This window comes from Rhamphochromis sp. 'chilingali' (genome assembly GCF_963969265.1).
Source record: "Rhamphochromis sp. 'chilingali' genome assembly, chromosome: 5".
Classification (NCBI taxonomy): Eukaryota; Metazoa; Chordata; class Actinopteri; order Cichliformes; family Cichlidae; genus Rhamphochromis; species Rhamphochromis sp. 'chilingali'.
The window spans coordinates 18730847-18748845 of NC_137932.1; the positions used below are offsets into that span (position 1 = coordinate 18730847).

Below are 17999 nucleotides of genomic sequence, written 5' to 3' on the forward strand. Positions count from 1 at the left end.
CACAGGTGCAGGGCAACGAAATGCAGTTTGCATCCATCCAGAAGTGCTTTAGTGATATAGATATATTACAATATAGCAATAATATAGATATGTAAGTATATTACAGAAATGGGTCTATTATGGTATGTTATAATGTACACGGTATGAAGTATGTTGTGAATATTCTATAACTATAGGTATGTACAGGCTGTAGTGAGTACAAGCTATGTACAGGATATGAACAGGATATAAATATGAAAAACTATACAGAATATGAAATAAATAACTTTACAGAAATCTGAGATATACAGTTATACAGAAATGGGAACTATTTATTATTATTGTGATAAAAGCAAATCCACATGTTTTGGGGCGTGTTTGGGGTTTCTTTGTGGCCTTTCATGATCAACACCATGTGACTGACGGTTTACTTCATTATACAATCCTTGTGATTGGACAGCACACAACAGACACTCCAAAGACACAGACTGCAATTACCTGACTTCCATTATTTCAGTAAAAACAATGCTTTTATGCCATTTCCGTTTATACTGGGGGGCCTGCTTGTTAGTACAGCCAAACCTATCACTTCTCAGACACCCAGTGTCACCATTAAAAACCTGTGGTGCAGACACATCAGAATTCAGTGGGGTAAGAAATTATCTCCAGAATCAGAAGTCATGAGTCTGACTCTTCCTTGTGGCTGGTTATTTATTCACAAATGTCATTTTCATCTCTCAAGCAAAAGTGTTTTGTTTCTATCATTTTGTTCAAATTAGTAAAATTGTAAGACAAAACCTCCTGTGTCCAAATCAAGCCACACAGGCCAAATCTGGCCTTCTGGAATTTTAATCCAGCCCACATATCACTCTAGGTTCTTGATCAATTTCAGCCTTTCTAGTTGTAGTTGCAGTCTGCACAGCAGCATGCGCCCCATCCAAACTAAACAGAGAAGTACACACCTGCAAGTAAAACTAACAAAAGGCTCAGCCTGATAGGGATCAAATGGTTTGAGATCTTCTACTTCTCCTGACTAAATGTTTTAAAGCCTAATTCATGGACTGGTTAAGTGTTACATATTGAACAAAAGGTTGTGTGCAGCATACAAGTTCAAATAGTAGCTAACTGTTCAATTAAATTGGCTACACTTGGCTTTAAAATGCACCTTGATCAGTCAGATTAGTGCCATAAGTGTAAATGTTGCGATTCAGTCACTGGTGGTCTGGGATACATTTGGCCTCACACATTTTACTGTGTAAAAGCAAAAGTTTTCCAATGTGTCCCCAGCAAAAACATAACAGGAAAATATTTTATCAATAAGGGACTTTATTTGGTCCTTTTTGCAAATTGCAAGTGTGTGTCATTCCAGTCTAAACAGTTGGAAAAGCCTTCTTGAAACGTTTTAGGGTTTTTTTGTGCCAACGCTTCCGGAACAAATCTGGTGCTTTATTGGCAACAGATGGCTGTGTGAGGCTTTCTGCCTTTCTAGAGGAGGTGAGGTAGACAGTAATGATTTCTGAACACCTTGGATGCACATGGTAGACACTGGTATCAATACCAGTGGCCCTCAGCTGTCCTCTCATGATCTGATTGGCCAAGGTGTGTGTGTGTGTATTTATATTGAAGTTTTGTGTTCTTTTAGGTTAGTTTAGTTTTGTTTGTGTTCTTTGTAGAGGTTCTTGTCCAGCTACATTAACTGAGATTACACCTGCAACTGCTAGCAAGTATGAGAAATGGATCTTTGTAAATTCACTTACCTCCAAATAATTGTTTAGTTTTTTTTTCAGCCAAAACCTTTCAGCCAGTTTGACACTTAAAATTGTATAAAAATGTCTTTAAAATCATAATGTTACACAAACCCTGCACAGTATTTAAATAATACTGTAAGAATAACAATAATTAGCTTATTACATTCAACTGAGCTTTGATTGGAACAAGTGTTGTCTGAGAGCTCTTTACTGTGATTTGCTTTTATTCTGCCTCGTTTGTCCAGTGTTAGCAATTTCTTATACTTGTTGGAACTTGTCGTAAGTGTGGGGTGGACATTTGTCTGTTTTGGGTCAAAACACTGACATCTGGAAAGATTTTTTTCTTGTCAGCATTCAGTGTGTCATTATGTTATTTAACTTGACCTCTTTGGGCTTTCTGTTCGGCCTTCATCACTTTACTGTGTTTGCAGTCACCCTGCTCTGCTCTGCAGAGTTTGTTTGTTTACACTGGAGGGGAGTGGACTTCCCCTCCACGACTTGGCTTGTGGAAGATGACCTGTTTCCTTTCAGTATTACAAGCTTTTTGCAGCAGCATTTACCCAACAGTTGACACAGTGAAAGTGAAAATAGCATCTTTTCCTTTCCCGTAGACTCACATGCACTGTTTGTCCACCAAAGATAGTTGGTTGACATTGGTCTGAAGTGTACCAGTAGTGCAATTTAGATGTAATAAACATTTGTGTGAAACAGTGTCTTTTTTTTCCCTCCTGTGTAGCCTTGCAGCCCCATCACATTTTCTTTCAATGAACCCTTCCTGTAGGCTTAAAAAGTTGAAAGTGACTGGTGAGTCCATGGATATTTGTGATCTGTTGAAGTTTAAGCTTTCTATACAATCCACGTAGATATTATATTATATTATATTATATTATATTATATTATATTATATTATATTATATTATATTATATTATAAGAGAGAAGTGTTTTCTTTAAAGATCCTGAGTACTTGTAAACAGCTGTACTCTTGATGTCCCACCCATTTGTCCTTTACTTTTAAATATACGTCTCGATTTTTCTCCTCTTTTTACAACATTATCACATCCTCTATAACTTTCCCTGAAATCTTGGGACATTTAAAACAGGAGTTTATTTTAAAAACTCAGCCTGGTGTGTGTATGACTTTAAATATGTTACTAAATTTATTTGGTACATTTTTATGTGGTGTCAAATATATTTTTATATCCAAGTCGTCATTTCTATTTATAATTAGCACTGTATAGTCAACTGCCAAAGTAGGCTTGCTGCGACAGATGGTGCATCAGCATCCAGATTTCCTGCTTATTATGGAAACAAAACAACGGTATTCAAAAACACTTTAGAAAACTTTAATTTTAGGAAGATGTTCTCAACAACATAACAATAAGTTGTTCTTAGATTGTTCTTATTCTTTGATGTGTCCTTGCACTCATTATTTAATCTGTTTCCTTCTAAAATCATCATTTTGGTTCAGTGTTGCAGCTCTCTTCTACTCGTTCGTCTTCCAGCTGCAGCTACAGCTGCTTGGAGCACAGAAACCTGCTGAAAACAGGTGCAGCTTGGTGCTTGCAAGGCAGACAGTAAGCAGGTGGACAAAGTGAGTCACTAGGAGGTGAATTTGGAGAAATATGTAGTAAAGAGAGAAACAAATGATCCCCTTTGGAACTTGTGATCAAAATAGAGCTTAAAGAGAGGGAATTTTAGACTTACCCACCAAGTACCTTCATAACTGAGACATAAGTGACCAGTTGGTAGTTTAACCTGCAGGTTTGACCCAGCATTTGTGAAATGCTTTGAGAGTAGTTGACTGAGGTCATAGTTATAGTAGTAAGCACATAGTAATTCAAGGAAAATGCTTGGCTGGTTAACTGTGCTGTAACCACGAGCAAGGCATATAGTGTGTGAAGATGACCTTAAAGTGAAAAAAGAGAATGAGTGAAAGAGACAGGAAGTGTGTATGTGTGTGGTCGTGAAAAGGAGAGAGAGAAAGTCATTAAGGCTTATTGACACACACAAGGACATGAGCGAGCGCGTGAGAAAAAAGCAACAGCGTTTGGAAGGAAGAAAGCGAGAGTGAGCAGAAACCACACGTGGTTGCATTTCCCTCGTGTTTGAACTTGTTCTGCTGTGCAGTCAGTTTTTGATGGACACAAACTTTGAAGCCTGTGAGACGTGACATGAGATCGCTTGAAAAGAGCAAAAAGAGCTTTAAATTACTTCATAAACTATAAATCAGCTCTGCACTGGTGAAAATGACGATTATGATTTCAAAAAAAACCTTTCTGCTTAACTGGAGCATATGTAAACACATACAGAGTCTAGTTGGTCTAACTGATGCCAGCTTGTCTTCAATCTGCAAACTGTTGCATGTGCATGTGACAGATGGAGAGAGAGAAAGAGAGGTAGAGTATGCCTGGCTTCCTGTCAACACTATCCTCTCACTTACTGAGTCATTAGCAGCTCTCCAAAGCTATGTTTGTATTACATGAGTCTAGTGGGACTAATAGGAAAGCTCTTTAAACTTTAATTTATCCAAAGGTGGCCTATCATGTTATCAATATCTGCTGAACTGTTGTACAGGTCACTTCTAAAGAGGTGATTTTTAATTTTAATGAGACATGGATAATTAGACGATAGCATAAAAATACTCATTTCCAGCACAGGCTCATTTTAAAGTCTCAACATTGGCATTTTGGCTATTGCTATAGTGTTTTTGTTTTGGAGCCAGAATACTTGGACCAGAGGGTCCAAATACTGTATGATTAACAAGATACATCGATAAACTGTATAAACACAATGCACAGGTACAAATAACTGCTAATTAATCCAGACTAAGAAAAATAAAAGCGTAAATGCTAAAAGCAGAAACCTGGACAGTCTTTACGACACCAAAAAATTATTATTGACATAATTTTTTTTCATTAAAAAGTGACAGAAATGCTGAAAGACTCTTAACTAGTGGAGCTGAAGCTGACTGACTGACACCTGTCAATCAAAGCACACATGCCACTAACTGTAAGCCTTAGTAGTCTCCTAATCAGTGAATAATTAAAAATTAACTATTCACAGAGACAAAAACTTCTTTGTATCAGTCTGTAAACATACTTCTTAGTGCTTTAAATTTATGCATTTTAACATTGGAGTCTATGGGGATTGACTTAAAAACAAAATGCCTAAAACTGATCATTTAGAGCATAGGTGTCAAACTCTGGCCCGCGGGCCAAATTTGGCCCGCAGCCTAATTACATTTGGCCCGCGAAGCCATACCAAATTACTATTGGAGCAGGCCTACTGGTATTATACAGCTAATATATATATTGTTTAGTATTAAGCTTTGCTTGTTCCATATTCAGTTTTTCAGCAAAACTTGTTTGAGTCCATAAGAAAAGATTCATTCTTATATTTAAAGGAAGATTTGTTTTTTCAATAAATATTAACGTTAGCCCGCGACTTTGTTCCAGTTTTGAATTTTGGCCCACTGTGTATTTGAGTTTGACACCCCTGATTTAGAGCATCTGAAGCTGAGTTTTTAGCTCACATGGATTACTGGTATATATACTGACCTCATTATATTAACCTTTCATGTCATGTTTTATGTGACCATCCACCATGGTAACAGTACAAATATATATGTTACAAAAAAATATGCAAGTGTCTACATTAAAACAAAAAAGACAAATGAAAGAAAGGAGGCAAAGTTAAAAGTAAATGGAAAGAAAAAAGCAGAGGGAAAACAGAAATGAAGGAAGAAGGGCAAAGGTCAGATCCCTTTTTTCCTTTAAAGAAAATGGACAAAATTTGTCTTAAAAGAATACTTCAGGGAAAGTACCAAAGTGTTCTAAAAGAGGCTATTAAGTCAAATATTAAATTGACAATAGTGATAGACTGATATGTCAGCAGCAGTTTATTGTTGTACCTGCTGATGTGCAATTAGCACTTCATACACCACTGGCAGTTTAGTCCAGCGGTTCTCAACTGATGGGGCTGTTGAAAACATCACGACATGATGGTAATGCTCCACACATTTCTCTAATTATTGAGTCAAGTAATTATTATCAGATAAGGAAATATGAGAAGCAATTCTAAGCTACAGCTCACATGAATCTGCAACAATATTTAGTTCCAACTTTAGTGCGCAATGTTTATAATGTAGACTGGAAACGTGTGAGTCAAAGTGTAATAATGATAAACAGAATACGAAAATGCCTGAAAAGGTAAAACTGCTACAGAATGAAAAAACAAGTTGTCGAAGGAAAAAAAAGAGAATTGGCAGGAAAATGAATCCTGTAAAGAGTTTTAACTGAGATGTAAAGCAGAGAAAGATGGATATGGAGTGAAAGAAGGGAAAGAAAAGCAGTGAAAGTGTACGTGTGTGTGTATATTTGACAGAAGGGGAGAGGGGGTGAAATCAGTGCTGGAGACAGAGGTTAACCAGTTCCAGGTTCCTGTATGCACGTGTGTGTGAATTTGCTCTGTCAGTCATTTGAACTGCAGCCAGCTGTTAACACCCTCATCAATATCCCATTTCGCTGTTGTCTGGAGGAAAGTCTTTAACTCTGCAGAGTCGCTTTCTTTTCTTGGACCAATAAAATTACAGTGGCATCTTTTCATTTATTATGCATCGTTTTCCCATCTTTAACAATCTACACCTTCAATCGCAGCCTTGTTTTAGCCTCCCACCTTTATTTGTAGTGTGCAGCACTTTCCTGAACAAGATATGATCAATCGTCACAAACAAGTCACACACTACAATCCACAGCATTTTAAAAACATCATTTTCTTCAGCTAGCAGTTACTTGACCTCCACCATCAAGATTTATACAGCTTGCAGTGATTTTTTTTGGCCTTACTGATTCATATGCCAATGCTAAATCAATACCTATTTAGTCTGTGACTTTATTATTTCCCAGTGCCCAACACGGACTCATCTAAATGCTCAATTTGTTTGAACAACAGAAACTTAACAGAAGCATAAAATCTAACATTGTGGCTGATGGCATTTCCTTCAATTTTGCTAGAAAAAGTAATAAAACAAAAAATATTAGTTTAAATTTCTTTTTCTATCAATATACCCCTCAATTGCTGCACCAGATGTTTGCATTACAGCTTGCATTCAGCATATTTTAGACTCCCTATGTGTAAACGCTTTTTGAGTATATTCACAGCTGTGTAAATTTTCCGTGACGTGGGGGGGCAAGGTCACATTCCACAACTTACATGATAAACAGTACACATATACAGTAGTGTGGAGGATTGATAAAAACAACAAGAAGTGAATCAATTAATCACTTAATCCTCGTCCAAGATTTGTCTGTCACTTCTCACTTTATCGCTTAACCATTGGTAACTAACTCATGGACATTCCAGGCAAGTTACCCCTGAATTTACCACCCCTGTATGTCAGCTAAAAAGCAATCTTTGCTGTCAATGGCAGTCAGTTCACTGACTTTGTGTTGCTAACTATTATTTCACATATCATTGCTACCTTAAACTTGTAGTCTTTCTAATGGCCTGTAGGGGGAGACTCCTGTGGTTGCCGAAAAACACAAATTGTCTAGGTCAGAGATGTTAAATTGATTTTACATCAAGGGCCACATACCGCACAGATCTGTTAAGTAATTTGGTGTAGTATAAATAACCATGGAGTCTTTATCAATAGGAAAAGCTCTATAACTTATTAAAACAAGGTTAAAAGTCCAAAAATATATGGCCTTCTTTACATTTTCCAAAGCCATCTAGCGGGCCAGATTGGAGTCTCTGCTGTGCCGATTCTGGTCCCCAGGCCTTATGTTTGACATCCTGGGTCTAGGTTATGAGAAAACATATACCTGATGAGTTTGTGGTTACAGTTAGTAGTTTTGATGGTTAGTCAATATAATGTGACATTAATGTTTTTTGTCCTGTCTTCCTCCCCGCACCCCCATCCGGTCATGCCAGATAACTGCCTCTTCCTGAGCCTGGTTCTATTTGAGGTTTCTTCCTGTTAAAGGGGAGTTTTTCCTTCCCACTGTCGCCAAAGTGTCTGCTTATAGAGGGTCATCTGATTATTGCCATTTTCTCAAGTTTTTTACCTTAAAATATAAAGTGCCTTGAGGCAACTGTAAATTATGGCTGTTGTCCATCTCCAGAAGGGGGATAAAAGATTGTAGGCTTTACAGTTGCATCCACACCTCTCTTGCCACTTTAGGTTTCAAAACACCAAGATGACAATGATGCAAATGTTTAGCTCAAGGCATCATTTTGTGACATCACCAACCATCACAGTGACATCGCGGTGGCTATGTCCATCTTTTATGTCTTTGGCCTTAGCTCTGTAGAGTAGTGTATGCAAACATATGAGGTCCCACGAATTCCCAGAATTCATTTTATAGAAGTTATGTTAGCTTTGCTTTATTTACCTTCGTCTAACTCCCTCTGTGTCAATGTATGGCTGCATTAATGTGTACATGTGTGTGTGCATATGCGAGGTGCTGACCCTAACACATCCCACAGCCTTGTCAGCTCTGCGGCTTACCTAACCTTTGACCTTAGCCTACGTACACACACACACACACACACACACACACACACACACTAAGCTGAGTGTGTGTGTGTGTGTCTGTGTGTCATTATCTCACTTATGGCCCTGGGGCCGCCAGACATAACTCCACACCACCAATCTGTGTGTGTGTGTTGTTCACCTAAACATCTGTTAGGTGAAGGAGCCAGTAAATCACACACTTCACTGGCAGCCAATCAGAGGGAGATGGTAAAGAAGGCTTGAGGGTGAGTGTAGCCCAGGAGACACACAGAAGAGAAAGAGGAGGAGGTAGAGGAGGTTAGAGAGAAGGAGAGACAGACGAAGAAAATGACAGAGAGGAAGAGAGCCAGGGAGGAAGGGTTGCAGTTGCAGAGCTACCATACCTGGCCTGTAAGTGATTTAATTTTTTTCTCTTTCTTGTGTGCACGTGTTGCAAGTGTGTGAAGATATGTGACCCTAAGTTCAAGCTTTTCTTTCTTTTAAAACAAAATGTGAGACAAACTATCGCCAAGTTATTTCAACACGACTTTGCTTGGCAGGCTAAAGTAAAATGATGTTTAACTTAGCTTTTTTCATGCTTTCTGCTGGATTTAGACCAAGTGGAGGGAGTAGAACATCTCACAGACTGTTTGAACTGACTTAGTGGGGGTCATTTTTGTTTACTTGTTGGTTTTGGAGGGAAAGAGCTTTAGAGCTTCTCAGTCCCTTCTACTGAATTAACCCTTCAGTTCCCACTTCTTGTTTGGTCTGCTTAAAGCAACATGCACATAATATTTTAAGACTTATCATTGAGTCATACATATACTGCTTTCATTTGGCTTGTGATAAAACAGCCTTTCCTTTCCATGCAAGAGGAAAAACAAAAATACTTTGCTTTTTCCCTCTTGAGACCTTTCCAATTTTCTCGTGTGCCACCTATGTAATTATCTAAAGTTTGGAAGCCATTAATGCAAAGAGAACTAAGGTACACAAGTTAAATTCAAACAATTATTTTTCTTTTTTTTTTAGAAAAATCTTCTTTGACAATCTTGCCTCTGCTTGACAACCTCCTATGCCAACCTTTCTTGGTTATTGTTTGGACATCAACTGTCATCGCAGAAAACTTCATTTCTGCTTCAGAGATTTTGAAAACGACCACAAAGCTTGGACTCCTTTTCATAATGCTAGCTCTTTGTAGAGGTCTTGTACAACTGTAGTTCCCTGAGGGTGGAACAGTGTGTGGTACTTTGGAAACGAACACCAAAATATGACGCTGTAAAGTTTGGTGTATTTAGGTTGTGTCCAAAAAACAGCCAGATACTAATTTTGTTTTCTGTTTATTTGTGTCCTTGTATTTTGAAAAGTTTGAAAAGTTTAATCCAGTACTCTATTGGGAACACCACCAAATCATCAAAGTATTGTATGATATAATTAACATAATTTAGGTTGGAGTTTGATCGTATTCACTCAATGACATTAAGAAGACTATGTGAATTTTTCTAAGAAGAAAGAACTGGATTTAGGTGTTACACTCAAATTCTTATGTTTTTGAACAATAATAAAATTTTGCCTCAATTATTTCCTGTTTAGAAATTATATACTCCCCCATTTTCACAGGCTCAAACTGACAGAAAAGCAGTTTCATAGTCAGGTGAGATCTGCCAGGTAACAGTATCTCATCAATGGAGAGGATTGTATGGCTGTAAGCCTTTCCTGCTTTTCTTGTTGCTGGAACGACACTCAAATTAGGTTGAAATATGAAGCTCTTCATTCACAGCACACTAAAGGCTACCCAATCCAGAGGGGGTTTTTTTGGTAGAAGATTAACATTCCCAGTCACAAGGTCATTTGTCCATTAGTTCACATATTACCAAATATGTAAACAAATGGAAAATGTCAGCAAGTTACCAGGATTACCATCAGGCTTGGGTGTATTTTTAAACAGTTACCTTTTGTTGCTCGGTCATTTTCCAGTGGCCAAATGTCTACTTAATATTGGAAAACTATACCAGATCACCAAATTATTATACTACAGTCAGTCCGAACACTTTGTTATTGTCCTTAAACAGCAATCAGACACATGTTGTTTAGTCCATGTCATTAGGATTTCTCAGGAGAGCTTCCTGGAAAAAACACTGATTGCCTTTCTTTAACATGTCCCTCGGCCGCGATCAATGCTAATGAAAGAGCAGTGCTGCCTATTGACAACGTGGGAGGAGGGGTCTTAACTGCTCTTTTAATTGCACTGTGTGTGCATGCAGTGTTGAGCAATGTAAGGTTCGTCTGCAGGTCAGGGTCAGTCACGCTCTTAAAGTGGGTGTGGTTTAAGTAACGGCTCATTGGTTAGGTCATAGGGTGAGAGGTCAGAGGTTGAGGGGGTGGCACTGAGAGTGAAAACGTTGACCAGGCCAAGGGGTTTGTGAAAGTTCAAAGTCGTAACTTACGACATTAAAACCGCTGTCCTTGTGTCTTTATGCCATCTCCTGCTGTTATTTGTCCTTCACATGACAATACACACATATCATTTTCTCGTGAAGATGTCTAGCAGACAGATATATACAAATATATATATATTTATAGCGTTTCAAACCAAAGGTATTACAGAATTTTCTTTAGTTTCAAGTAGATTCAGTCATTTCAGGTTATTTTCCTCCTTTAACAATGAAACAAAGAAACAAAGAAACGTTTCTTTGTTTTAAAACAAATTTTAACTTGTTATCATGATACCTTCTGGTTGAATCTGAGAAGTTCCTCTTTGACAGAAAGATTCACAGGAGTTGTTGATGTAAAAAAAAAAAAGTACACAGATTTGTGACCAAACATGCGGGTGAACCCAGAAAATCTTCTGCAGCCTAACATAGAGTAGAGGCTTGAATGAGCCCCAGCAAAGTGAAAGTCTTCCAGCTTAAATGCTGCCAACTGGCCTAATTACTGTGTGTTTTATAGGTTGGAAGGTCATTTCAAACCTCACAGTCATCACACTTTTATTGATTGCAGCATAAATTACTTGATGTTATATGTAGTAAAACAATATGTGAGAACTTAAACTTGCCCTCAGTCGTAATGTTGAGTCAGATTATTAAAAGAGCATTTGCTGCCTTTGAGTGAGCTGGCAGCTGTGTGGGCAGAAAACAAAAGACCTGTCCTTATGTGGCACCTGATTGTAATTGCTCCAGGTGATGTGAAGTATTTAAAGGCTGATGGGAAGCTCCATAGACAGAGTCTGTTGTTTCATGTATTTTCAAAGATTTCAGTGCATACGTTTCATTTAACTGGCCTTACTCCATTTAAACTGGTTCACAAACCAGGTTCCTCTCCTGCATAATATAGAAAAAAAATATAGTCATACTACAATGCATAAAAACAATCTATATAACAGCAAAAGAAATGCAGCAATGCAGTAAAAACAACATAAATGAAAAGAATTGGACTGCATATAATTTGAGTCCGTAGGTGGAACGTGTCCTTCAAAACATGTTTATATCCAACAAAGTCTCAAAGGAGTTCCTGAAATAATCATAACCTCCGTTCTATTGATCCATGTCTCTAGACACACATTTTAAATTTTTCCTGCACCCAATTTGTGTCCATTTACATAATGTTTTAAATTTTTAAAGGGGGGAAATTTTCTTACCAGACTGGCAGCAGCACTTTCTCCAACACCAGATACAGAAATTCTTACCTAATAACACAATATCTGCATTTATTTATTATATTTGTATTCCTAATATTAATATTTCTATTCAATACTCCTCCTTGATTTAAGTTTCTTCTTTTAGATTTTTACAAAAAATAAGGGATCTGTGCAAGAAAGCAGATAACAGGCATGTTAACCGGCACCATTGTATAGTACTTGTTGACAGAGTAAACTAACATATAAACTTTTGTGGCCACACTAAGCACAACTGTTTGTTGGCTTGTAGGAAGTAAGGCCTACTGGTTATCGTTGATTATTGTTAAAGATGATTTGGTTTACATATTTTAGAAACAGATGATGGTTTGGGTTAAAATACAACGGTTACCATTTGTTTTAAAGCTCTGTTTTCTTCGTTGCCATCATGATTTGAAGAGACAAAGCATGTGTTCTTTAAAATACATTTACTTCAAAGTCTTGCTAGCTAACACTAAAGAATGTGATAAATTGTGTCATATACATATGTTTAAACTGTGAAAAATGCTGTTGCTCTAATGATCTTAATTCAGTTTTTAGTGCATGCCCTATACTGCAAGTGTATTCTGTCCTATAAAGCCCACAAACAGCTGTGCTTACTCATAATTCATTGCTTAGTTAACATCTGTCTACGTATGTTTCTTTATTTGTAGCAGTCCTAGCTGTAAGACAAAGTAAAATATAAACATATATATACATATAATATAAATAAGGTAATATAGTAAAAAATAAATATCTAAGTATACAAGTATATGTGCACTATATTGGAATATATTTCAATGTATTGCTTATTGCGAAACTTAGTGTTGGCCATATGGAGTACACCAAATAACGGTCCAAATAGTAGTTTGTGCTGAAATAACTGCATGTAAAACCTTTTTGTGCTATAAATTCCCTGTAAAGCTACCAGTAATATTATCAGATTAATAATAATTTTTTGCCTTCACTGCATCCACAGTTTGAATAAAGGTGACAAATCCCTTTGTGTTTTTTTATGTAGTGCTGGTTGCATGAAGCTGACCCTGCAGGTTATTTCAGCCCAGAGCCCTGCGCTCACAGAAACCCAAGCAGGTGATGAATGCATATCTGCCTGTCACCAGTGAGTCATCCTCATCCATGAAAAAAACTTCCTGGTGGAGTGTTCAATCAGCTAAGGTTGCCAGGCAACAAACACAGTTTCATCCAGTAAGCAGGACTGGCTTTGGCCGAGTTCACTCAGCAGCACGAGCCAGCTCCAAGTCCTCTAATGAGATGATCCGGTCCAGATGCTACACGTAATGATTGAGTTTCTTTCACAGCAACAGCAAAAAGTTTAGATGAGCCCAGGTTGAGATCAAATTACAATTTAGAATTTAGAGAAGAAACAGGATGAACATTTTATATCACAGTTACAGTGCGCATGGCTGTCACAATCGTAAGGTGGTAATATTAAGAGGTTATCACCTCATAGTCAAAACTGCTCCTGTAAACAACACAGAAAACCTCCATTGAGATTCTGATACGCATGATGTAGAAGCTGGAGATTGCATTGGATTGTAATGTTTTGCTGTGCTGTGTCGTTAGTGATGATGAAATGTTTGTGATGATTTCTCTGAATATTTATTCTTAGCTTTAAGGTATAAATTCCATGAGAATGAACTGCAGCAAAACCCAGAGTTTCAGGACCTCTTTTCCTGAACTTTGGGTGGATGTCTTCCGTACAATCCTCAAACTCTGGACTATTACTGCTTCACAATGGGCATCTCCATGGTGAGGTTCACCAGGTGTCCTTCTGGTTCTGCAGAGCATCTCCACCCTCACTATAAGAGTTGCCCCTCTTAGAGGCAGCACTGAGCTTAATTTTCTGCCCCTGTCATGTGTGTGATTAGAATGAAGGATCGTTGGGATCCAGTCTTGGTTGTTCTTTATCTTGGAGTCTAGGATGATGTGAACAGTTCAGATTTTCAGTGTCTTACCTTTGTTTCTAAAAAAGTGTGGAATTGATACATGATCAGTCCTACCCCCTTACAGTCTTTTCTTCTTTGTGTTTTAAGATAAACTTCATTTATACCAAACCTTTAAACACAACATATAACAACAAAGCATAAAATAAGTAGAATAGCTCAATTAAAATGGTACAGTGTGGTAAAAACTACAGAACAGAAGGAGCTCACTTAATCAGAAAATAGGAAAAAGTAAATGAGCTCAATGACTAGAAAGCAAAATATAACAATATGGAGCTTACAATGATGTCCTGAGAATTTTAACTATAACATAATCATGACACTTCGGTTTAACATTTAACTAAAGTAACTTAACCTTGTAATTCTTTAGGAGCCTGCACAAATATTGTCGCATAATAAAACAGAAATTAAAGCAATATTTTCCACCTGGGATGTCGAGCTTTTTAGCCAGTCGCTTAAAGCCCTCCTGTACCACCACATAACCGCATGAGTAATAACCATCCAGCATTTGCTCTTCCTGCCACATAGAGTGCAACTAACAAATACTCCAGCGATGTTTGATTGAGTCATTTATTTACTTTTGTGTTACACGTCACCAGCTGTTAGTATCGCCTCTTTTGTAGACTTGGTGAAACAAGTTTGTTGTTTCCACCTTTAATGGTAACAGCTTTTAAGCATGTTTTTCCAATAATTTTGCTTAGAGGATAGAGGTGGTTGTCCTTTTTTAGGTACTCAGTGGTCATCAGCACGCTGCTCCTGCTCTTAGACATGTTTGGGCTTGTGTCGTTGTTGCTAGGCAACTTAAGCATTATTGTATAATTTATATCTCGACATGGCACTGTTCTATCATGTAAAACATTATACCCTTGTTATCACAGACAGTACAATATGACACAGCCCTATTCTACACCATATTTAAATCACAGCTATCCACACACAGTCCTCACACATTTCTTCTTATCGCTCAGATTAACCGAAAAGTCCTGAAGACAAGTACAGTCAGAGTGTGTGTATTCACGTGAGTGTGGCAACGTCTCTATGAAGCACATCAAACTACAGTCCCAGTGTTCCCTCTGGACCTTAATCAGCCCACCAATCTTATTGTCTAAATATTTCATGTTCAGTTCACTTATACCTCAGATATTTTTATATATAAACCTACGTTCTTCACGCAAAGCAATAACTTAGAGTAGATTTTATCTCAGCAGCTTAATCTTCAGCTGTGGGTTTAACAAACTCTCATTTGAGGTTAAAAACATGACAGCAGGTCATGACATGAAGTGAAGAACTAATTATTTAACACATTATCTGTGGCGCTTGTCAGTTATGTCGGTTGTTTTCATGAACAGTCTGATAGAGCGTGGCTGTGGATTACAGCATATTGTTTTCTTCTATACTTCCGTGAATGATGGTCCAGTGTATCCTCTGCCAAATGAGGTTATAAATGACGACCTGAAGCAGCTTTTTTAAAAGTATTTAGAGCTCTTATTATGCCTGACAAGCAGATACTTCAGGGTCTCTTCAATGACTTGGGAATCTTTCTAAACTAAGATATTAGACTGGAGCCCAGCTTTATTTTTCCTGCCCTCTAGACTTGCTGCTTTTCTTTTTAACACTTTGGTTCTTCTGTACAGCACTTCGTGGCCTACTTCACTACTTTAAAACCAGCTCATTTAGCCACTTATTCACAATCACTTTCTGCGGGACACATAAAAGGGCCAAAATTCAAGATTGGTATATTTGCATATTTAATGTTGTAGAACAAAACAACATTTCTACAGCTGGTGTTAACAGCTGACCTTTTTTCAGGCATCAAGCCTAAAAACTTTTGAATTCCAAACCCGTAATTGGACTAATTCCTGCTGTATCTGCATAACATTTTAAGGTCTGACCCTGAAGCTCATTGTTACTGTGGCAAAATATTGTGGTGAATTACATTGCTAGGGTAAAATGACAAGAATGCCTAAACAAAGATGGAAGGAATGTAAATAAGGGCGACATGTGTGTATGTTAAAAATGTCAAACTACGGTTCATCCAGCATGCACACATACAGACTGCAGAAGGTATAGGAACTTATTTTATGGTCACAAAATACCAGCAGGGAGGCATCTGATCGGCTCCAGATTCGTTCTGCAGCCTGACAACGACACCAAACTCACAGCCAGAGTCATAAAGATCTATCTTCAGCCACACGAAGAACAACTCATCCTGCAACAGATGGTGTGGCCGCCACAGTCCAGCCACTCTGGTCTGGGATTACATCAGTGGATCTCAAACTGTGGGGCAGAAAACCAGGTGAAAATTATGGCAAGAAACTAGATCTAATATTTTTGTTAGGGAAAATAACCAAACAAGAATTAATTGATGAAAATTGTGTGAACTTGGCTTCTGAAGTGTGGCCTGTCTGAAGACATTAAGAGAACAAATCCATGAAACAACATCTGCCCATCAGAAAGTTCCCATATATAAGCAAAATCCTTGGAGTAAAGATTTGGAATCTGAAATCTAAGCAAAGGACTGTCAGCTTGTCCAGACTAACACAGTAATAACTGGTTAATGTGTACATATGTAATCTGTGCACCATTACACTGTTAAATAAAAATACACCAGACATTTGTGCAGTTTATCCAGAGGATTTTCTCAGTTTGTTCTGTGTTCGACAGAAAGATTAGAACACTTTCAAGAAAAGATCAGAGTGATGTGAGAAAATTATCACAAGGCTGAAACCTGTTTCTTCTTGGTTCTATAATTCTCGTAAAAATGACAAAACACAAAGAACATCAGGCTTTTAAATGCCAAAGGGCTCAATTCATATGAAATCAGTCGGTCTGCACTGGATACTACAGCCTAGATTATTTCCTTAGACAAAAATTTATATATATTGATGAAAGGGCCTGGGAAGCCTTTTTCTGAGATTGTAAAGAATTTGGATTATTATAGGAGGGTCAGTATGAACAGCTGTTTAATGTAAACCACAAAGTATTTAGTTAGTTATAGCTTCTAAACTCATAACAAAGCCAGCTGTGTTCACACCAAATATCCACTTGATTTAGTATTTTCAAGAGAGGTCAACTGCAAAATAAGTGTATTTTTTGTGTGTGCTTGCTTTACTTTTAGTGCACAAAACATTTGCACTAATAAAAAAATAAAAATAGCTGCCATTTAGCTGCAGGAAGGAAAAAAACAGTTTTTTTATTTAAGTCTCCCAGATGTTTTAGGGACCAGTGAAGACATATGGAGATTTCCTCACTTTCTTTGTGTATGTGAGTGAGCGAGTGTGTGTGTGGTTTGTCTATGATCCATGTAACAGGCTGATTAGGATTTTATGAGGTCAGAGGCCAACAGGAGTGAGAAAAAGTGACCTTCTCACCTCGGGGTCATACTCGGGAGAACACCGTCACAAACTGTCTCCTCCACGTGAATTTATGCCATCAGTAGCCCTCACCATTTTTCTCCTTTTCTTTTTTCTATTTAGCAGAATGCAGCAGGTTTCTACATCAGCTCCAGTAACAAACAAATGGTTCTCTTTAGTGTTAGAAAGATTTTAGGTCAATAGGACCTCACCTGTAGGAGTGAGCACATGGTTAGTTTTTTTTGTTTTTTTTTTGTTTTTTAAGCTGAGAGCTCAACTCAGGGCCACATTACTGTGTCATCTTTCAGCACCGAAGTTTGATTTTCTGCAGGTAGCTATTACTGATAATCACAGGTGGGCACTATGCTTACTCAAATCCCATCCTTATGTACAATTATGAGTTTTAGGTTGTAATGTTATGAAATGTGCAAAATTACCAGTTTCCATGAAATTTGAGGAGAGGTATAAAAAAAAGAACCTTTACTATTTTGGTGCCGACCTGGATTACTTTATTTAAAAATGGCCTTGGTGGAGGTCTGCGCTTTCTAAGTGCCCTTCTGATATTTACTTATTCTTACTTTTCACTAAAATTTGGAGGCCAGTGTGCTCCTGTTCAAACTTTTAAATAACAATGTCAGTATCTGTTCATGTAATCCAAAAGTTCAGGCATCAGACTGCTATAAACATTGAGTTTGTACTTTTTTTTTTAGTTCTTGGCTATATATGACATCAGAAATAGACAATAATGAACTGAGGGGCTTCCTTAAGGTTCAGTTGGAAAAATAAAACTGGATTACGTTGTTTTATGAATC

At 37.6% G+C, this 17999-nt stretch overlaps 1 protein-coding gene across 8 annotated transcripts in view; it reads left to right on the top strand.

The window, feature by feature from the left end:
• The window catches only part of LOC308396722 (DNA (cytosine-5)-methyltransferase 3A-like), a 100654-nt gene that overhangs the window by 48711 nt on the left and 33944 nt on the right, over window positions 1-17999 (top strand). Inside the window, exon 1 of one of the 8 annotated variants that reach the window (XM_080882252.1) lies at window positions 8474-8632. The exons of the other annotated variants lie outside the window; for them this stretch is intronic. Within the exon in view, the coding sequence (XP_080738378.1) occupies window positions 8570-8632 (63 nt within the window). The 5' untranslated portion in view covers window positions 8474-8569. Of the gene's footprint in view, window positions 1-8473; window positions 8633-17999 lie in introns of those variants that run through there. 8 annotated transcript variants of the gene reach the window in all.